Below are 20104 nucleotides of genomic sequence, written 5' to 3' on the forward strand. Positions count from 1 at the left end.
GCTAACGGACTACTGTTTCCTGATTTTACAATTCATAGAGTAGTGGCTCGACTCTCATCTGCCGTCATACCCCTCCCCATAGCAGAAGAAAACAAATTTACATTTATTTATGTTTTTTGCCTCCAACGGAATAGAATACGATGGTTGTGGTCAAACATATGTTGATGGCAGATACTGGGGTCTCAAATAACTCAAATAAAAATATGGTTTCAAAATCGTGTTCTCTTTCTGTCTGTCCCAGTACTCGCCTCGCTCTCCTCCAGGTAAACGCCCTTCTCCCCCCTTACATACTCGCCACTCTCTCCTCACCGTATTAGACTTCGCTCCTCCCCATACGCGCCTCTCTCTCTTCGTCGTACTCGCCTGACGCACCTCCCCGCACTCGCTCTTCTCTCTTCCACATACTCGCCTACCCCTTCTCCCCGTACTCGAATCTCTCTGCTCCCCGTACTCGCCCTTCTCTCCTCCCCGCACTCGCTCTTCTCTCCTCCCCGCACTCGCTCTTCTCTCCTCCCCGCACTCGCTCTTCTCTCCTCCCCGTACTCGCCCTTCTCTCCGCCCCGCACTCGCCTACCCCTTCTCCCAATACTCACCTACCCCTTCTCCCAATACTCGCCCTTCTCTCCTCCTCGCACTCGCTCTTCTCTCCTCCCCGTACTCGCCTACCCCTTCTCCCAGTACTCGCCTTTCTCTCCTTCCCGTACTCGCCCTTCTCTCCTCCACATACTCGCCTACCCCTTCTCCCAGTACTCGCCTTTCTCTCCTCCGCGGACTCGCCTTTCTCTCCTCCCCGTACTCGCCATTCTCTCCTCCCCGTACTCGCCTTTCTCTCCTTCCTGTACTCGCCTTTATCTTCTCCCCGTACTCGCCCTTCTCTCCTCCCCGTACTCGCCCTTCTCTCCTCCCTGTACTCGCCTTTATCTTCTCCCCGTTCTCGAAACGCTCTCCTCTCCGTACTCGCCCTTCTCTCCTCCCCGGACTCGCCTTTATCTTCTCCCCGTACTCGCCTTTCTCTCCTCCCCGGACTCGCCTTTCTCTCCTCACTGTACTCGCCTTTCTCTTCTCCCCGTTCTCGCCTACCCCTTCTCCCAGTACTCTCTACCCCTTCTTCCAGTACTCTCCTACCCCTTCTCCTAGTACTCCCATTTCTCTTCTCCCAGTACTCGCCTACCCCTTCTCCCAGTACTCTCCTTTCTCTTCTCCCAGTACTCGCCTACCCCTTCTTCCAGTACTCGCCTACCCCTTCTCCCAGTACTCCCCTACCCCTTCTCCCAGTACTCGCCTACCCCTTCTCCCAGTACTCGCCTACCCCTTCTCCCAGTACTCGCCCACCCCTTCTCCCCGTTCTCGCCTACCCCTTCTCCCAGTACTCTCCTTTCTCTTCTCCCAGTACTCGCCTACCCCTTCTCCCAGTACTCGCCTACCCCTTCTACCAGTACTCGCCTACCCCTTCTCCCAGTACTCTCCTACCCCTTCTCCCCGTACTCGCCTACCCCTTCTCCCAGTACTCGCCTACCCCTTCTCCCCGTACTCGCCTACCCCTTCTCCCAGTACTCGCCTATCCCTTCTCCCAGTCCTCGAATCTCTCTCCTCCCCGTATTCTCAGTGAGCTATGTTTATCTGTATAAAATAGTATCACAATCAAAACCTAAATAAATATAAACAAAGTATTAAATGTTAAACCCCTCGGTACAGTAATGGACAGTAAATGTATGTCTGTATGTTTGATATGAGCGATTGATGTATCTCGGCAACGCTCTCCGTGTGCACATTGTTACCTATCTGGTATGTAATATCTTCTCAGATAGTGTGTAAATATTCTATCTTCCATGATTTGTAATACTTACTGTAGTTACATGCAGTATGTTCATTATCGCTTTATTGTCATAGTAATATATTTTGTATCTGTGTATTGATGTATTGATGTATTGATACATTGTATGGATACGCGTGATGTATTGTACAAATACGTGCAGTACTAGATGATGTAAAGTAAGTGCCATATATTTAATAAAAGTGATATCTATCTTTAAGACATTCAAAGCATAACTGTTACAGATTGTGTATATTTATTAGATTTTGTGTTATAATTCCCTATGTTGCTATTTAATTGTTTCAGGCTGACGTACGTATATGCGTACATACAATTCATAATAAACGTCATCACCGTCACCCCCACAGCTGTTTGTGATTATTTATTATATCGGCTACAACTATCGGCCAACACATGTACGGTTACACTCGCCTCTCTTTCCTCCCCGTACCGACCTCTCTCTTCTTCCTGTACTCGCTTCTCTCTCCTGCACGTATTCACGTCTCTCTCTTCCCCGCACCCGCCTCTAACTCTTTCCCGACCTGTGAAGATCCGGGGTAGAATAGGACTTCAGCAACACATGCTTGCCGTAAAAGGCGACTATGCCTGTCGTAAGAAGCGACCAGTCTCTCTCTCCTCCCCGTACTCGCCTCTCTCTCCTCCACATTATCACCTCTCTCTCCTTCCCGTACTCACCTCTCTCTCCTCCCTGTACCAGTCTCTTTTTCCACCCCGTACCCGTCCAACTCTCCTCCCCGTACCCGTCCAACTCTCCTCCCCGTACCCGTCTCACTCTCCTCCAAGTACTAGCCTCTGTCTTCTATCTGTACCCGCCTCTCTCTCCTCCCCGTACCTGTCTCTCTCCTCCCCGTACTCGCCTCTCTTTCCTCACCGTACTCGCCTCCCTCTCCTCCACGTACCCGTCTCTCTCTCCTCACCGTACCCGCCTCTCTCCTCTCCCCGTACCCGTCTCTCAATCCTTTCCGTAGTCGCCTCTCTCTGCCCTCCCCGTACCCGTCCCTCTCTCCTCCCCGTACTCGCCTCTCTCTCCTCCTTGTTCTCGCCACTCACACCTCCCCGTACCTGTTTTTCTCTCCTCCCCGTACCCGTCTCTCTCTCTTCTCTCTGTACCCGTCTCTCTCTCCCCCGTACCCGTCTCTCTCTCCTCAAACTACTAACCTGTGTCTTCTAACTGTACTCGCCTCTCTCTCCTCCCCGTACCCGTCTCTCTTTCCTCCCTGTACTCGTTTCTCTCTCCCCCCCGTACCCGTCTCTCTCTCATCCAACTACTAACCTCTGTCTTCTATCTGTACTCGCCTCTCTCTCCTTCCCGTACTCGCCTCTCTCTCCTCCTTGTACCCGTCTCTCTCTCCTCTCCGTACTTGCCTCTCTCTCCTCCCCGTACCCGTCTCTCGCCCCTCCCCGTACCCGTCTCTCTCTCCTCCAACTACTAACCTCTGTCTTCTAACTGCACTCTCCTCTCTGTCCTCCCCGTATCCGTCTCTCTCTCGCTGCCGTACTCGCCTCTCTCTCCTCCCGTACCCGTCTCTCTCCTCTCCGTACTCGCCTCTCTCTCCTCCCTGTACCCGTCTCTCTCTCCTCTCCGTACCCGTCTCTCCCTCCTTGCCGTACTCGCCTCTCTCTCCTCCCCGTACCCGTCTCTCTCTCTCTCCTCTCCGTACTCGCCTCTCTCTCCTCCCCGTATCCGTCTCTCTCTCCTCTCCGTACCCGTCTCTCTCTCCTCCCCGTACCCGTCTCTCTCTCCACCAACTACTATCCTCTGTCTTCTATCCGGACTCGCCTCTCTCTCCTCCTCGTACTCGCCTCTCTCTCCACCAACTACTAACCTCTGTCTTCTATCCGGACTCACCTCTCTCTCCTCCCCGTATCCGTCTCTCTCCCCTCCCCGTACACGTCTCTCTCCTCTCCCCGTACCCGCCTCTCTCTCCACCAACTACTAACCTCTGTCTTCTATCTGTACTCACCTCTCTCTCCTCTCTGTACCCGTATCACTCCTCTCCCCGTACCCGCCTCTCTCTCCTCCCTGTATCCGTCTCTCTCCCCTCCCTGTATCCGTCTCTCTCCTCTCCCCGTACCCGTCTCTCTCTCCTCCAACTACTAACCTCTGTCTTCTATCTGTACTCGCCTCTCTCTCCTCCCCGTATCCGTCTCTCTCCCCTCCCCGTATCCGTCTCTCTCCTCTCCCCTCCCCGTCTCTCTCCCCTCCCCGTATCCGTCTCTCTCCCCTCCCCGTATCCGTCTCTCTCCTCTCCCCGTACCCGTCTCTCTCCTCTCCCCGTACCCGCCTCTCTCTCCTCCCCGTACTCGCCTCTCTCTCCTCCCTGTACCCGTCTCTCTCTCCTCTCCGTACCCGTCTCTCCCTCCTCTCCGTACTCGCCTCTCTCTCCTCCCCGTACCCGTCTCTCTCTCTCCTCTCCGTACCCGCCTCTCTCCCCTCCCCGTACCCGTCTCTCTCTCTCCTCTCCGTACTCGCCTCTCTCTCCTCCCCGTACCCGTCTCTCTCTCTCCTCTCCGTACCCGCCTCTCTCCCCTCCCCGTACCCGTCTCTCTCTCTCCTCTCCGTACTCGCCTCTCTCTCCTCTCCCCGTACCCGTCTCTCTTCTCTCCCCGTACCCGTCTCTCTCCTCTCCCCGTACCCGTCTCTCTCCTCTCCCTGTACCCGTCTCTCTCCTCTCCCCGTACCCGTCTCTCTCCTCTCCCCGTACCCGTCTCTCTCCTCTCCCCGTACTCGTCTCTCTCCTCTCCCCGTACCCGTCTCTCTCCTCTCCCCGTACCCGTCTCTCTCTCCTCCAACTACTAACCTCTGTCTTCTATCTGTACTCACCTCTCTCTCCTCGTATTCTCATTTCATCACTGCCATTTGATGCATTTAGTTGCCTGTATTTTTTTCTTTGGATTTAAACAATTTATTTTGTTTTATGAAATGGTACAACCCAAAATATGTACAGGGGGACATGGAAAATGATGAATACAAAGTTCTTTGGAGTAAGCCCGTATACATCCTCAGACGTATCCAGGCCAACAAACCGGAACTTGTCCTTTTTGATAAGTCCAAAGAAACCATTGAAAGCACTGACTTTTCAACAACAACAACAGCAGCAACATCATCATCATCATCATCATCATCATCATCATAATAGAAGAAGAAGAAGAAGAAGAAGAAGAAGAAAATGACGATCATACCCCGGGTTGTATTGCCAGGTTGCCTTTTGTGAACACAATTAATCATTCGTGATTATGTAAAACAAACACAAGATCATGCGTAGCATTATCTGTTTTCAGTCCTGGATTATATATCATCACAGTTTCCTTTATTTGATGTAAGATGGTGCATGCTTTCTGTGACTATATAGTCTATAAAGAGATATGCGTATGCAGACGAATATTGCATAATCAATCATTATAAGTCAACATATCAGCTACTGAACAAACTCGACTATCTTATGGTAATTCATGCCAACTATTTCTATAAAAGTGATTGTATGTTTACACAAACTCATATCAAAATCACAGCAACCGGGTGCGTGCTTCTCGCTTGTTCACACGAGAGCGAGAACTTCTGACGGCCATTGTGTATTGGCGGCCATGTTGTTGATGCAGCGAGTGTGGTGGGCGGCGCGCCTACCTGTCTACATCAGACAACAATTTGCCAGACTGAAGCCAACCCCCCAAGTCACGTCTTGCCACACCCTGCCACCATTCCGACGTCGGCCTCACCCTGATGGTCACGTGACACAGCGATGGAGACAATATACACCTTCATCCTCATTGTCACCATTCAAACAATTGGACCGCCTTCAACAGATCGCGCTCACCTGTTCTGGCATCCTGTTTATAAAGTATATAAGAATCGTCATCTGTCATGTCGTTCTTTATATGTGGGTGTGGGTTGCGGAAGGAGAGATCAGGTAACCACAGTTTGGAAACCGTAGGTCAGTTTTCCAGGGACGGTTTTTGTGGTCCTCGCTCAGAATTTAACCACATTCGCTCACCTTGATTTGAAACACTGCATTATAGGACAGTGTAAGAGGTTGTTTGTGCAGAGAAAATCTGCATATATATTGTTGTGATATCTTCACTTATTCTTGGTTCGCCACGGAAACACATTCAGCTCATTATATAAAGTACGAACATCAGAGCTGCTTGGGCTACTACTACAGACGTGACTGCTGTTGTCATGGCGCTGCTGACGTTACTGTTGATGTTCGTGGTGTTGGCCAGTGGTCAGGGGATGGATCTGACTCTGACCGAGAACGCTGCCGGACAGGAGGTGGTGGAGGCTGTGGTTGACCGGATAAGAGCTCAGTGCTTATTCACGGATGATCGATTCTTACTACGGCGTCTGGCGTTTGTGGAGAGTCAAGATGGTGAGGCTGCCGACACCTACAGAGTCGGCTACGACGGCGGAATATGGAAGGTATGTTAGTATGATCCGCACGGACATGAGAGTGTAAACTGAATGAAAACTGGTCCGTTAAGTGGGGAAGTATGTGTTTGTTGTTTAACGCCGCACTCAGCATTATTTCAGCTATCCGACAGCGGCATGTAAATACTCGAGTCTAGACCAGACAATCCAGTGACTGATACCAATTCTACCAAGATTCTCCCTAGGGTGGAAGGGGGTGTGGCCTGATCACATAAATGTACAGAAAATGACTAGATAATCGAGGGCAAGCATTTCAGTACAACAGTTTTTACGGATTTTACGCCGCTTTTAGCAATATTCCAACAAAATCACGGCGTTGATAGGGATGCCCATGGTTACATCGTTGATGTTCACCTCTTGGTTAACGCCGCGAACATGGACGCGGGGCTGGCAGTCGCATGAAACTGATGCTACAGCACCAGAGTACTGTCCCAACCGACAAGAACCAAACAACCCCCCCCCTCCCCCCTCCACAGGTGCAGATCCGACTAAAATTGAAAATAGAGAGCGAAAGGTCCGGGGTTCGATCCCCGGCCGCCTCATACCAATAGACGTTAAAAGATGGCACTTGTTGTTACCCTGTCTGGCGCTCGGCATTAAGGGGCTAAAACAAGGACTGGTAGGTTCGGAGTGAGTAAACTGTGTCTGAGTGGGATATTCATGTTAAACTGCGGCATGGTATCTCAGTGAGCTAGCACTATCAAATCGGCATGGGTCTAGACTAGTACAAGAAGCCACACGCCTTGACGTGTATGCACGTCGCTATATAAGTGCAATAATCTCGGACGCGACGTTAAACTCCATTTCACCTCACCAACTATTGAAAGTGCATGTTTTGCCACTATTAACCGATGTCCTGTGTTACCTGACTGCTGCTCCTTCTACTAGGTGGACTACGCCATGTTTGCCAAGACTTCCGCCTGCGCACACCCTCTGCGGAACCCCTGTGCGCACATCAAGTCCGCTTTCGGCATTGACTGGACGCGCGTCTCTTGGAGCGATCTAAGGAAGCCGCTGTACTCAGGACTGGGCGCCGTTCTCTTCATACTCTCACTAAACCGCCCGTCTCTACCAGCTGACACGGTGTCACAAGCCCAGTTCTGGTCCACGGACTATAGAAGGGGGGCCTACATGAACAGCTACATCCTGGCGGCACAACAGATCAGAGATACAGGTGAAGCGAGGGCGGGGGCGGGGGCGGGGGCGGGGTTGGGGGCGGCAAGAATTCTGACACTCGTTTTGAGTGAGTGAGTGAGTAAGTTGGGTTTAACCCCGCTTTTCACACTATTCCAGTTATATCACGGAGTGTCAGCTTAATGTGGGAGGAAAGCCCGAAGTGATGCAGGTCTCAGACGTTTGAGCAAACCCATGAGCACGGGTATGGTGCTGACAAACCTAGAAACATAATCGGGGCGAACCGGGATTCGAACCCACAATCATAGGTTTCTGGCGTGCCCAAGGGATGCAACTCTGCACAGCGAATCGCGGCGCCTTAGACGACTGGGCCACCCGTACCCCCCACTCGTTTTGTAAAATCAGTATGACACACATGCTCTGATAATAAACTTTATTTATGTCCTTGTCTGATCCCAAGAGCTGATATATCAATAGTTCTATAATATAGACTATTTTATCCCAGGCTGTTCCTCTGAGCTGGACCTAGCCTTCGTCTTGGACGGATCTGGTAGCATTCACCCTGATGAGTTTGAGCGGGTCAAAGGCTTCGTCATCAACGTTGTCCGCGACTTCAACATCTCTAAACAAGGCGTTCAGGTTGCCGTCGTGGAGTTCAGCAGCCACGTTGGGAATGTCATCCACCTTAACAGGTACTATAATTACCCCGTTATTACTATTAGTCTTATACCGTTAGCTTAAATGTACAAACCCGACAGTTAGCGGAATGCGTGAATGGGGCAGTTCCTTCACTTTAACGAGCATTGGTTGTATACAGGTATTGGTTGTATACCGGTATTGGTTGTACACAGGTATTGGTTGTATGCAGGTATTGGTTGTACACAGGTATTGGTTGAAAACAGGTATTGGTTGTACAGAGGTATTGGTTGTATACAGGTATTGGTTCTACACAGGTATTTGTTGTACACAGGTATTGGTTGTACACAGGTATTGGTTGTACATAGGTATTGGTTGTATAGAGGTATTGGTTGTACAGAGGTATTGGTTGTACAGAGGTATTGGTTGTACAGAGGTATTGGTTGTACATAGGTATTGGTTTTACACATGTATTGGTTGTACACAGGTATTGGTTGTATACCGGTATTGGTTGTATACCGGTATTGGTTGTATGCAGGTATTGGTTGTATACAGGTATTGGTTGTATGCAGGAATTGGTTGTACAGAGATATTGGTTGTACAGAGGTATTGGTTGTACACATGTATTGGTTGTACACAGGTATTGGTTGTACACGAGTATTGGTTGTACATAGGTATTGGTTGTATACAGGTATTGGTTGTATACCGGTATTGGTTGTATACCAGTATTGGTTGTACACAGGTATTGGTTGTACATAGGTATTGGTTGTAAACAGGTATTGGTTGTACAGAGGTATTGGTTGTACACAGGTATTGGTTGTACATAGGTATTGGTTGTACACGAGTATTGGTTGTACATAGGTATTGGTTGTATACAGGTATTGGTTGTACACAGGTATTGGTTGTACAGAGGTATTGGTTGTATACAGGTATTGGTTGTATACAGGTATTGGTTGTACACAGGTATTGGTTGTACACAGGTATTGGTTGTACACAGGTATTGGTTGTATACAGGTATTGGTTGTACACAGGTATTGGTTGTACAGAGGTATTGGTTGTATACAGGTATTGGTTGTACAGAGGTATTGGTTGTACATAGGTATTGGTTGTATACCGGTTTTGGTTGTATACCAGTATTGGTTGTACACAGGTATTGGTTGTACATAGGTATTGGTTGTATACAGGTATTGGTTGTACACAGGTATTGGTTGTACACAGGTATTGGTTGTATACAGGTATTGGTAGTACACAGGTATTGGTTGTACACATGTATTGGTTGTACACAGGTATTGGTTGTACATAGGTATTGGTTGTACAGAGGTATTGGTTGTACACAGGTATTGGTTGTATACCGGTATTGGTTGTATACCGGTATTGGTTGTATACCGGTATTCGTTGTATACCGGTATTGGTTGTATGCAGGTATTGGTTGTACAGAGGTATTGGTTGTACAGAGGTATTGGTTGTATGCAGGTATTGGTTGTACACAGGTATTGGTTGTATGCAGCTATTGGATGTACACAGGTATTGGTTGTACGCACGTATTGGTTGTATACAGGTATTGGTTGTACACGAGTATTGGTTCTATGGATGTATTGGTTGTACAGGGGAATTGGCTGTATGGATGTATTGTTTGTACAGAGGTATTGTTTGTACAGAGGTAGTGGTTGCAGACGGGTATTAGTGTAACACACGTATTGGTTGTATGCAAGTATTGGTTTTACATAGGTATTGTTGTATACAGATATTGGTTGTATACGAGTATTCGTTGTACACAGGTATTTGTTGTATGGATGTATTGGTTGTCCAGAGGAATTGGTTGTATACGGGTATTGGTTGAACAGAGGAATTGCTTGTATGCAGGTATTGGTTGTACAGAGGAATTGCTTGTATGCAGGTATTGGTTGTACAGAGGAATTGGTTGTATACGGGTATTGGTAGAACAGAGGAATTGCTTGTATGCAGGTATTGGTTGTACAGAGGAATTGCTTGTATGCAGGTATTGGTTGTACAGAGGAATTGGTTGTACAGAGGGATTGCTTGTATGCAGGAATTGGTTGTACAGCGGAATTGCTTGTATGCAGGTATTGGTTGTACAGAGGAATTGGTTGTACAGAGGGATTGCTTGTATGCAGGTATTGGTTGTACAGAGGGATTGGTTGTACAGAGGGATTGCTTGTATGCAGGTATTGGTTGTACAGCGGGATTGGTTGTACAGAGGGATTGCTTGTATGCAGGTATTGGTTGTACAGAGGGATTGGTTGTACAGAGGGATTGCTTGTATGCAGGTATTGGTTGTACAGCGGGATTGCTTGTATGCAGGTATTGGTTGTACAGAGGAATTGGTTGTACAGAGGGATTGCTTGTATGCAGGTATTGGTTGTACAGAGGGATTGCTTGTATGCAGGTATTGGTTGTACAGAGGAATTGCTTGTATGCAGGTATTGGTTGTACAGAGGAATTGCTTGTATGCAGGTATTGGTTGTACAGAGGAATTGGTTCTACAGCGGGATTGCTTGTATGCAGGTGTTGGTTGTACAGAGGAATTGGTTGTACAGAGGGATTGCTTGTATGCAGGTATTGGTTGTACAGAGGGATTGCTTGTATGCAGGTATTGGTTGTACAGAGGAATTGCTTGTATGCAGGTATTGGTTGTACAGAGGAATTGCTTGTATGCAGGTATTGGTTGTACAGAGGAATTGGTTCTACAGCGGGATTGCTTGTATGCAGGTGTTGGTTGTACAGAGGAATTGCTTGTATGCAGGTATTGGTTGTACAGAGGAATTGCTTGTATGCAGGTATTGGTTGTACAGAGGAATTGGTTCTACAGCGGGATTGCTTGTATGCAGGTATTGGTTGTACAGAGGAATTGCTTGTATGCAGGTATTGGTTGTACAGCGGGATTGCTTGTATGCAGGTATTGGTTGTACAGAGGATTTGGTTGTACAGAGGGATTGCTTGTATGCAGGTATTGGTTGTACAGAGGGATTGCTTGTATGCAGGTATTGGTTGTACAGAGCGATTGCTTGTATGCAGGTATTGGTTGCACAGAGGAATTGGTTGTATACGGGTTTTGGTTGAACAGAGGAATTGCTTGTATGCAGGTATTGGTTGTACAGAGGTATTGGTTGTATGCAGGTATTGGTTGTACAGAGGATTTGGTTGTACAGAGGGATTGCTTGTATGCAGGTATTGGTTGTACAGAGGGATTGCTTGTATGCAGGTATTGGTTGTACAGAGCGATTGCTTGTATGCAGGTATTGGTTGCACAGAGGAATTGGTTGTATACGGGTTTTGGTTGAACAGAGGAATTGCTTGTATGCAGGTATTGGTTGTACAGAGGTATTGGTTGTACAGAGGTATTGGTGAAGGATGTACATACACACCCTGGCGATACTTTTGGCATCTTTTACCAATCGTTTTCCATTCATTTTGTCGACAAATGTTACATTTTGATGTCCTGATACCAAAAGGCACGTGTACGTTTTCATGCTGCTTTCGCGTCATTCACTCACTCACTCTCTCACTCACTTACTCACTCACTCACTCTCTCTCTCTCTCTCTCACTCACTCACTCACTCACTCACTATGTCGTGGTGAAGGCCACATGCCCATTTAACATTACAGATTCACATGAAGAGAGAGAACATTAACAATACATCAGTTCACACTCAAAAGGCGTAACCAAATTGCATTATCAGCGTGAAGAACTAAATTATGTTTTATGTACATACATTATTTACAGTATCAAACCTTTTGTCGGAAAAGATGATATATTGACATCGTTGATGTTGGTAAACATTACAAACAAACACAGCACGATGTTCATCTTCAAAAATAATTTCCTTACAAACTATACACAATCAGCGCCCAGCCTCAATTGGAAGCTGGTGGGAACAGCCCCCCAACTGACGAACAGACCCCAACTGACGAACAGCCCCCCAACTGACGAACAGCCCCCCAACTGACGAACAGCCCCCCAACTGACGAACAGCCCCCCAACTGACGAACAGCCCCCCAACTGACGAACAGCCCCCCAACTGAGAAGTGAGTGAGTGAATTAAGATTTAACGTCACATCGGCAGTATTTCAGCCATATCGTGACGAGAAGTACATTAATAATACACATATTTAGGCAATATAAAAAGCTGTCAACGATGGACAGTACAATAACTAGAATATCACAGAGTCTATTTAAAACTAGTTGAGAATATATAAAAGTCCTAAGTATCAGTGAACAACACAATATAAAAATGGGCTAGAGATCGCCAGTAACTAAAGGGAGATCACCATACCAGGGACCATGGGGGCTTACAGTACCTTTGCTTCCTGCATGGACCCTGGCAGGATTTATATCAACCCTTCAGTCACTGGCGATAGTTAAGCCAAATATTAAAATGACAAAAATTCTACGTATTAAAATTCTGGCATGCATATAAACACTTCGAATGATGTGGGACTTACGTACCCTCTTAGAGCCAACTGAGAAGATGCACTTTGATGTCATATATGTATCTAAACACAGCTACTCAGAGAAGACGTCCCTGAACTACGCCATCGGTAGAGTCCAGAAGAGCGGCCACACCACCAACACAGCGGCCGCCATCGACGTTGTCACGTCATCAATCTTCACAGCCAATGAAGGGGCTCGTATCAACGCCAAGAGAGTGACTATCCTACTGACTGATGGCGCCTCGGGCAACCGCCCAGCGACCGTCGCCGCAGCCCAGAAGGCCAAGGACAAGGGGGTCATCATGTTCACCGTCGGGGTAGGCAGCGTCAACGACGAGGAACTAAACAACGTGGCCAGTCAACCCAGCTGCACACATTACTACAAACTCAACAACTTCGGCGAGATCGACCACTTGGTGTATGAGATCAAGAAGCGCTCTTGTAGAGGTACGTGTTGTCCGTCAGTCAGAGTACAGAGTGGTTGTACTAAAGTGGGTGAGTGAGTGAGTGAGTGAGTGAGTGATTGAAAGGGAGTGAGTGAGTGAGTGAGAGAGCGAGCGAGCGAGTGAGTGAGTGAGTGAGTGAGTGAGTATGGCTTTACGCCTTTTTTTTAAGCAACATCCTAGCAATATACCACGGCGGTGACACCAGAAATTGGCTTCACACATTGTACCCATGTCGGTAATTGAACCCGGGCCCTCTGTGCGACGAGCAAACGCTTTAACCACTAGGCTACCCCACCGCCCCGTTATACATAAGTGACTGATGTGCTTGCTGAGACAGTAGGATACGGCTGATGTTGACAATTGTGCCTTGTTTAACAATACATCGTCCGCCTGCACAGTCATCAAACAACACAAGTGCGTTTAGCAAAAATAATGAAAACCCGTGTTTGATTACTCACTTGATTATTGGAGATGTCTGTCAGTCAGATTGCCATTTGTGCCCACATATATTCTATCGGTTCGAATGAACCTTTTAATCGCTATTGGCAACAGCTGTAGCTGTAGTTTGACATACCAGTTCAGTCATAAGCATTATGCAGCCGTGTATGAAGATGCACTTATTTAAGTTTGATTATTGTTGTTTGAGCTACACATTCAGTCAGACGCATAATATAGCAATGTATCAAGATGCACTTATTTAATGTTTTGAAGAAGCATCTACAGTATCCGATCTCTTTCCAGCCCCAAAAGTAATATCAGCCACGTCCGACGATGACACGCCCTCCTCAGTGACCACGCCTCTCGGCACGGACACCGTGACAAACACATTCGTTCTACACCCAAACAATTCCACCTCAGCGTCGGGCACAGACAAAGTCATTGTGAGTCTATCTTTGAAATATGTATACTCCGTTTTTCTTATGGTGTTTCTTGTAGCCCTTCGCGGAGATGCCGGAATACTTGTACTCTGCTTTTAATATGATGTTTGTTGTAGCCCTTAGCGGAGATGCCGGAATATGTACCCCGCTTTTAATATGTTATTGATGTAGCCCTTCGCGGAGATGCCGGAATATGTACCCCGCTTTTAATACGTTATTGATGTAGCCCTTCGCGGAGATGCCGGGGCGGAAAAAGTTCCTCCTATTACATGTCTGTTATAAGAATCGGCTAGGGGATGAATGTTTATGAGGCGTGACGGTGATTGGTTCCGTAGCCCGAGGATTGTTGGCTTGACTGTTCCAAGATTGTTAATTAGATTGTCTGCTAGATCGTCTGCTCGATTGTCTGTTAGCCTGTCTGTTAGATTGTCTGCTCGATTGTCTGCTCGATTGTCTGCTCGATTGTCGGTTAGCCTGTCTGTTAGATTGTCGGCTAGATCGTCTGCTCGATTGTCTGCTCGATTGTCGGTTAGCCTGTCTGTTAGAGTGTCGGCTAGATTGCCAGTTAGATGGTCTTGTAGACTGTATGCTAGATTGTCTGCTAGAGTGTCTGTTAGACTGTCTGGTAGGTCGTCTGGAGGCTTGTTTGCCAGTATGTTTGCGAGAGTATTGACTAGATTGTGTGTATTGTATATTGTCTGGTAGATTACCGACGTGATTGTCTGGTAGACCCAGATCTGATCGTCCTACATGATATAGACCAGCTTGATAATTCTAAACTAATACCCACACAGGCGTAATCCTTCGCCGGCTTCACCTTGTGATTTATACTGACAGAAAACGGATGTGGAATGCGGCATCCTGAAGATATACGCCTCCTACGACACGCCCAACCCCGGCCCAGCCTTCTACAACGTCAAAGCGCAGGTAGTGGACGGGCGACCTTCCATCATGAAGGTCAACACCACCAGGGAAGGGAGACCACTCTACGTGACTGTTATTGGCACCAAGCTCCAGGAGTCTTGCTCCGATGTGTTGAAGTGCCGAGATGCCAAGTTCTCGCTCAGTGTGGTGGATGCCCCTGTCACTTCAGGTACTGCCAGATGTTCACGTCAGACATCATATACAGTAAACTACGTTTATAACGAACACGCTTATTACGAACAGACGGATAAAGCGAACTTAATTTTAGTCCCGGCCATTTGTTGTATATATGCTGTATGGATGCTTATAACGAACTACGGTTATTACGAAATGAAATTAGTGGTCCCTTTGTGTTCGTTATAACCGTAGTTTACTGTAGTCAATTTAGCCGTGTTAAATCTTATTCACTGTGATCCAGAGAAATAAGTGAGTGAGTGAGTGAGTGAGTTGGGTTTAACGCCGCTTTGAACAGTATTCAGTTATATCGCGGCGTGTCAGCTTAATGTGGGAGGAAAGCCCGAAGTGATGCAGGTCTCAGACGTTTACCACTTCGGTGAAACCAACGAGCACGGGTATGGTGCTGACAAACCTAGAAACATAATCGGGGCGAACCGGGATTCGAACCCAAAAATCATAGGTTTCTGGCGTGTCCAAGGGCCGCAACTCTGCACAGCGAATTGCGAAGGCGTTCAGTTGGGTTTACATCAGGTTTTGACATTATTTTCGGAAATATATTTTGAATGAGGTGGTGATTACTTAAGGCTGATGTGTGTGTGTCCCTTAACATTGACGTAACCACGTATAACGCTTATAGCAAAAATATCAAATTGAAGCTTCTGAGCAATGAAATGCAATACAAATAGTCATCGTTGCATACCACGGGATCGGGTGGTCAGGCTCGCTGACTTCGTTGATGCATGTCATCAATCCCAATTGCGTGGATCGATGCTCATGATGTCAATCACTGGACTGCCTGGTCCAGACTCGATTTTTTACAGACCGCCGTCATGTAGCTGGAATATTGTTGAGTGCGGCTTTAAGAAGCAAACAAATACACAAAATGTATAGCATAGCAGCATGTTTTACCAAGATGAGGAGGTATCGTACAATGGAAGCGTTATATACACATAGTCACGTGAACATCGTTATATACATGTAGTCAGGTGAACATCGTTATATACATGTAGTCACGTGAACATCGTTGTATACATGTAGTCACGTGAACATCGTTGTATACACATAGTGACGTGAACATCGTTCTATACATTTATTCACGTGAACATCGTTGTATACATTTATTCACGTGAACATCGTTGTATACACATAGTGACGTAAACATCGTTGTATACACATCGTCACGTGAACATCGTTGTGTAGCATAGTCGCACGTGTTTCAGTGGTCAAGGTGGTGTGTCACCTGAACATCGTTGTGTACAATAGTCGCGCGTGTTTCAGTGGTCAAGGTGGTGTGTCACGTGAACATCGTTGTGTACAATAGTCGCGCGTGTTTCAGTGGTCAAGGTGGTGTGTCGTACATGGGAGGGAGAGCGGCCGTGCACAGAGGCAGACCTGGTCAACAACGGATTCCAGACGCCCTCGTGTCCAAGTGAGACCCTAGAATACCGCCTCACTCATTACCCGTTCCACCACACCGTGGCCTTCTTAGATCTCACACAAAATACACAAAAACAGTGGCTTCGGACGTGTAAACCTGCAAAAAAACATTCCTGCAGAGCAATTTTAACCTGTGACTAATTGGTTTTCGGTTGATCTTATTAAACTTTACACATTATTCATGATATACTTCACGTACTTTTTGCAAAAAAACTTTAGACATTATTCTGGAGAGATTAAAACATTATTCGGGATATACTTTAGACATTATCCCCGATATTCTTTAAAAAATATTTATGACAGATTATAGACATTATTTGCGATATACTTTTGACTTTTTCGTGACACACTTTTGACATTATTCCCGATTTACTTTAGATATTATTCACAGGATAATTTAGACATTATTCACGATATGCTTTAGACACGATACGCGAGCGAATTAAAGACATCATTGACGATGTACTTTCCACATTATTCACGAGATACTTACGATATTATTCACGATCTACTTGAAACATGATTTACGAGTGACTGTAAACAAATCACGAGAGGATTTAGACATTATTCATTAGATATTTTCGACCTTACTTACGAGAGACTTAAGACATCATTTTCACGGGAGAATTTCGACATTATTCACGAGAGACTTTAGTCATTATTCTATAGAGATTTAAAAATTATTAACGATATACTTTAGACTTTATTCGCGTTTTACTTTAAAGATAATTTACGGGAGATTAAAGACATTATTCACGACTTACTTGTTCATGAGAGACTGTGTACCTTATTCATGACAAATGTAAGACATTATTAAAGATATACCTCAGACATTATTCATGATATACTGTAGGCATTATTCCCGAGAATAAGTCTAAGACTGGCTATAGCATAGATCTACCAAAGCCAGAGCGCAAAGATTGCTCTTCAGAATAGATTTAAAGTAGTCATAGCGCTAAGATTTCTCTTCAGAATAGATTTACCGTCGTCATAGAGCTAAGATTTCTCTTCAGAATAGATTTACCGTCGTCATAGAGCTAAGATTGCTATTCAGTATAAATTTACCGTCGTCATAGCACGAAGATTGCTCTTCAGAATAGATTTAAAGTAATCATAGCGTTAAGAGTGCTCTTCAGAATAGATTTACCGTCGTCATAGAGCTAAGATTGCTATTCAGTATAAATTTACCGTCGTCATAGCACGAAGATTGCTCTTCAGAATAGATTTAAAGTAATCATAGCGTTAAGAGTGCTCTTCACCCGTGAAGATCCAGGGTAGAATAGGTCTTCAGCAACTCATGCTTGCTATAAAAGGCGACTAACAGGATCGGGTGGTGAGGCTGTCTTGGTTGATGCATGTCATCGTATTCCAATTGCCTGGATCGATGCTCATAATGTCAATCACTGGATTGTCTGGGGTCCAGACTCGATTATTTACAGACCGCCGTCATGTAGCTGGAAGATTGCTGAGTGCGGCGTTAAACAACAAACAAACAAACAAACAAACAAACAAACAAACACTCGCCGGATCCGCAATGCAAGTAATACAGTACCACGGTCTAAAGTAATTAAGTGTTTGTGTTTCAGCGACAACCAGCACCCTGCCCCCCAAGGCTGCTCGCATATCTAACCCCTGCAACAGTGACGTCATTGCCGCCAGGTTCAGGATCAAGCCTCATCCCTTTGACGTCAGCAAGTTCATCGTCTGTGACGTCAGAGGAAACATGTACATCACAGACTGCCCAAACCAAGGTAGTTTTAACCCCTCATCTCTGACGTGTAACAACGCTGCCATCTTCTCCCTCGCCGAGCCCATTAGCTTCAACGACTCAATTTTCGACTACATCTGTAACGACATGCTTGTGCCCAGCAAGATGCACTTCCCCCACCCCACGGACCAGACAAAGTACATACAGTGCGACTTGCACAGCATCTCCCACGTCAGGTCATGCGGACAAGGCACCGTCTACAACGACGACATTCAAAACTGCGCCAAGGTTGGCTCCAACGCCGTGAAGGTCAAGGTTGTTGATAATCCTTGTAAAACCGCACGCGTAGGCTCCTTGCATGCCCACTCCGACCCGAAGAAGTTCATTCAGTGTACGTCCTCTTCGTACGCCATCATGTCGTGTGGGGTGGGTACCCAGTGGGATGACGTCATCAAAGCGTGTGGCTGGTAATAACCAAAAGACCACAGAATGACCTACACAGACGGCAGAACAAATGAAGACCAATGTTCATACTGCAGCGACATTGTCGCGACGACATCCGACGGCATCACGACATACTGCAGCGACATTGTCGCGACGACATACTGCAGCGTGACAACATGTAAATACTTGTTTTGCCCTGTTAACTTTATATCTTCTCCCGTCATTCAGAATGGAAACGAATTTTAATAAACGATAATGTCATTGTTACAAGTCATGTACACACAGATTCTGTTTGTTTTGTAGTCTCAAATTTACCTATTTAACAATAAAACGTCTGTCTCTGCTGCTTGATGATATGGTACCACAGACACATGTCCAGGCTCGAACCGCCACCCAACCATACATATGCCCCAAAGGTGACCATCCACGTCGTCTGTAAACCAGACAATCCAGCGACTAACACCGTGACCATCGATCCACGCAATTGAGAAACGATGACATGCATCAACCAAGTCAGCGAGCCCAACGGGAATCCGGTGGTTAGGCTCGCCGACATGTCATCGTATCCAAACGACGTAGATAGATGCTCATGATGTCAATCACTGGATTGTGTGGTCCACACTGGATTAATTACGGACCGCCGTCAGATAGTTACAATATTGCCGAGTGAAGCGTTAAACAACAAACAAGCATCCAAGAGCGAATAATTTATCATCCCGTGAAGATTCGGGGTAGAATAGATCATCCTGTGAACCCATTCTTGCCGTAAAAGGCGACTATGCTTGTCGATGAGGGGCGGTCGGGTAGCCTAGTGGTTAAAGCGTTCGCTCGTCACGCCTAAGACCTGGGTTCGATTCCCGACATGGGTACAATGTGTGAAGCCCATTTCTGGTGTCCCCCGCCGTGATATTGCTGGAATATTGCTAAAAGCGGCGTAAAACCATACTCACTCACTCACTCACTTGTCGATGACATGATTATGTACCATGTCCAGACTCGATCATTTACAGACTGCCGTTATATAGCTGGAATATTGCTGAGTTCGGCGTAAAACAACACACCAACCAACCAATCATCTCGATTTAACAAGCTTTGTCTTGAAATGGGTAGTGTGATCGATAAACCAATCCGACAATCTTGGTATCCGATCCGATAGATATCCAAATGAGGTCAGTAAGTTATGTTCATTGATGTACGATGTACAACCTCAAACGTGTTGCACAACGTATCCTAAATGACTACATACTGGTTGCCGAATGTCTGTATACAAACAGACCGCCTCCGTGGTCTAATGGTAGAGCGTCCGCCCGGAGAGCGGAAGGTCCGGGGTTCGATCCCCAACCGCGTCATACCAAAAGACGTTAAAAGAAGGCACTTGTTGTTACCCTGTCTGGCGCTCGGCATTAAGGGGCTAAAACAAGGACTAGTCGGCTCGGAGTCAGTATACTGTGTCTGAGTGGGGTAGTCATGTTAAACTGCGGCATGGTATCTCAGTGAGCTAGCACTATAAATCGGCATGGGTCTAGACTAGTACAAGCAGCCACACACGTTAAACCCCATTTCACCTCACCTGTAAACAAACATGGATGCTTGTCGTGTGACATTATC

General features: G+C 46.6%; 3 protein-coding genes across 3 annotated transcripts; 2 read left to right on the forward strand and 1 right to left on the reverse strand.

Annotated features, from left to right (window-relative positions):
- Positions 1-589: 589 nt before the first annotated feature.
- On the reverse strand, positions 590-5015 carry LOC139458069 (uncharacterized). The gene is made up of 3 exons (XM_071239378.1): positions 4862-5015; positions 3799-4675; positions 590-1196 (listed from the first exon to the last, which is right to left on the reverse strand). The coding sequence occupies exons 1-3, from the start codon at positions 5013-5015 to the stop codon at positions 590-592; spliced, it is 1638 nt and encodes a 545-aa protein (XP_071095479.1).
- Positions 5016-5775: 760 nt separating this feature from the next.
- LOC139458115 (uncharacterized) lies at positions 5776-18771 on the forward strand. Its single transcript, XM_071239423.1, has 8 exons — positions 5776-6251; positions 7149-7434; positions 7900-8086; positions 12556-12929; positions 13670-13809; positions 14644-14899; positions 16244-16336; positions 17931-18771. Exons 1-8 carry the CDS (start codon positions 6012-6014, stop codon positions 18521-18523), a joined length of 2169 nt encoding a protein of 722 aa, XP_071095524.1. The 5' UTR covers positions 5776-6011; the 3' UTR covers positions 18524-18771.
- LOC139457969 (uncharacterized) lies at positions 9651-11979 on the forward strand. The gene is made up of 5 exons (XM_071239304.1): positions 9651-9673; positions 10030-10068; positions 10115-10165; positions 10506-10607; positions 11898-11979. The coding sequence occupies exons 1-5, from the start codon at positions 9651-9653 to the stop codon at positions 11977-11979; spliced, it is 297 nt and encodes a 98-aa protein (XP_071095405.1).
- Positions 18772-20104: the final 1333 nt, after the last annotated feature.

This window comes from Haliotis cracherodii, unplaced genomic scaffold (genome assembly GCF_022045235.1).
Source record: "Haliotis cracherodii isolate W230 unplaced genomic scaffold, xgHalCrac1.p SCAF_12, whole genome shotgun sequence".
In the NCBI taxonomy this organism is placed as follows: domain Eukaryota; kingdom Metazoa; phylum Mollusca; class Gastropoda; order Lepetellida; family Haliotidae; genus Haliotis; species Haliotis cracherodii.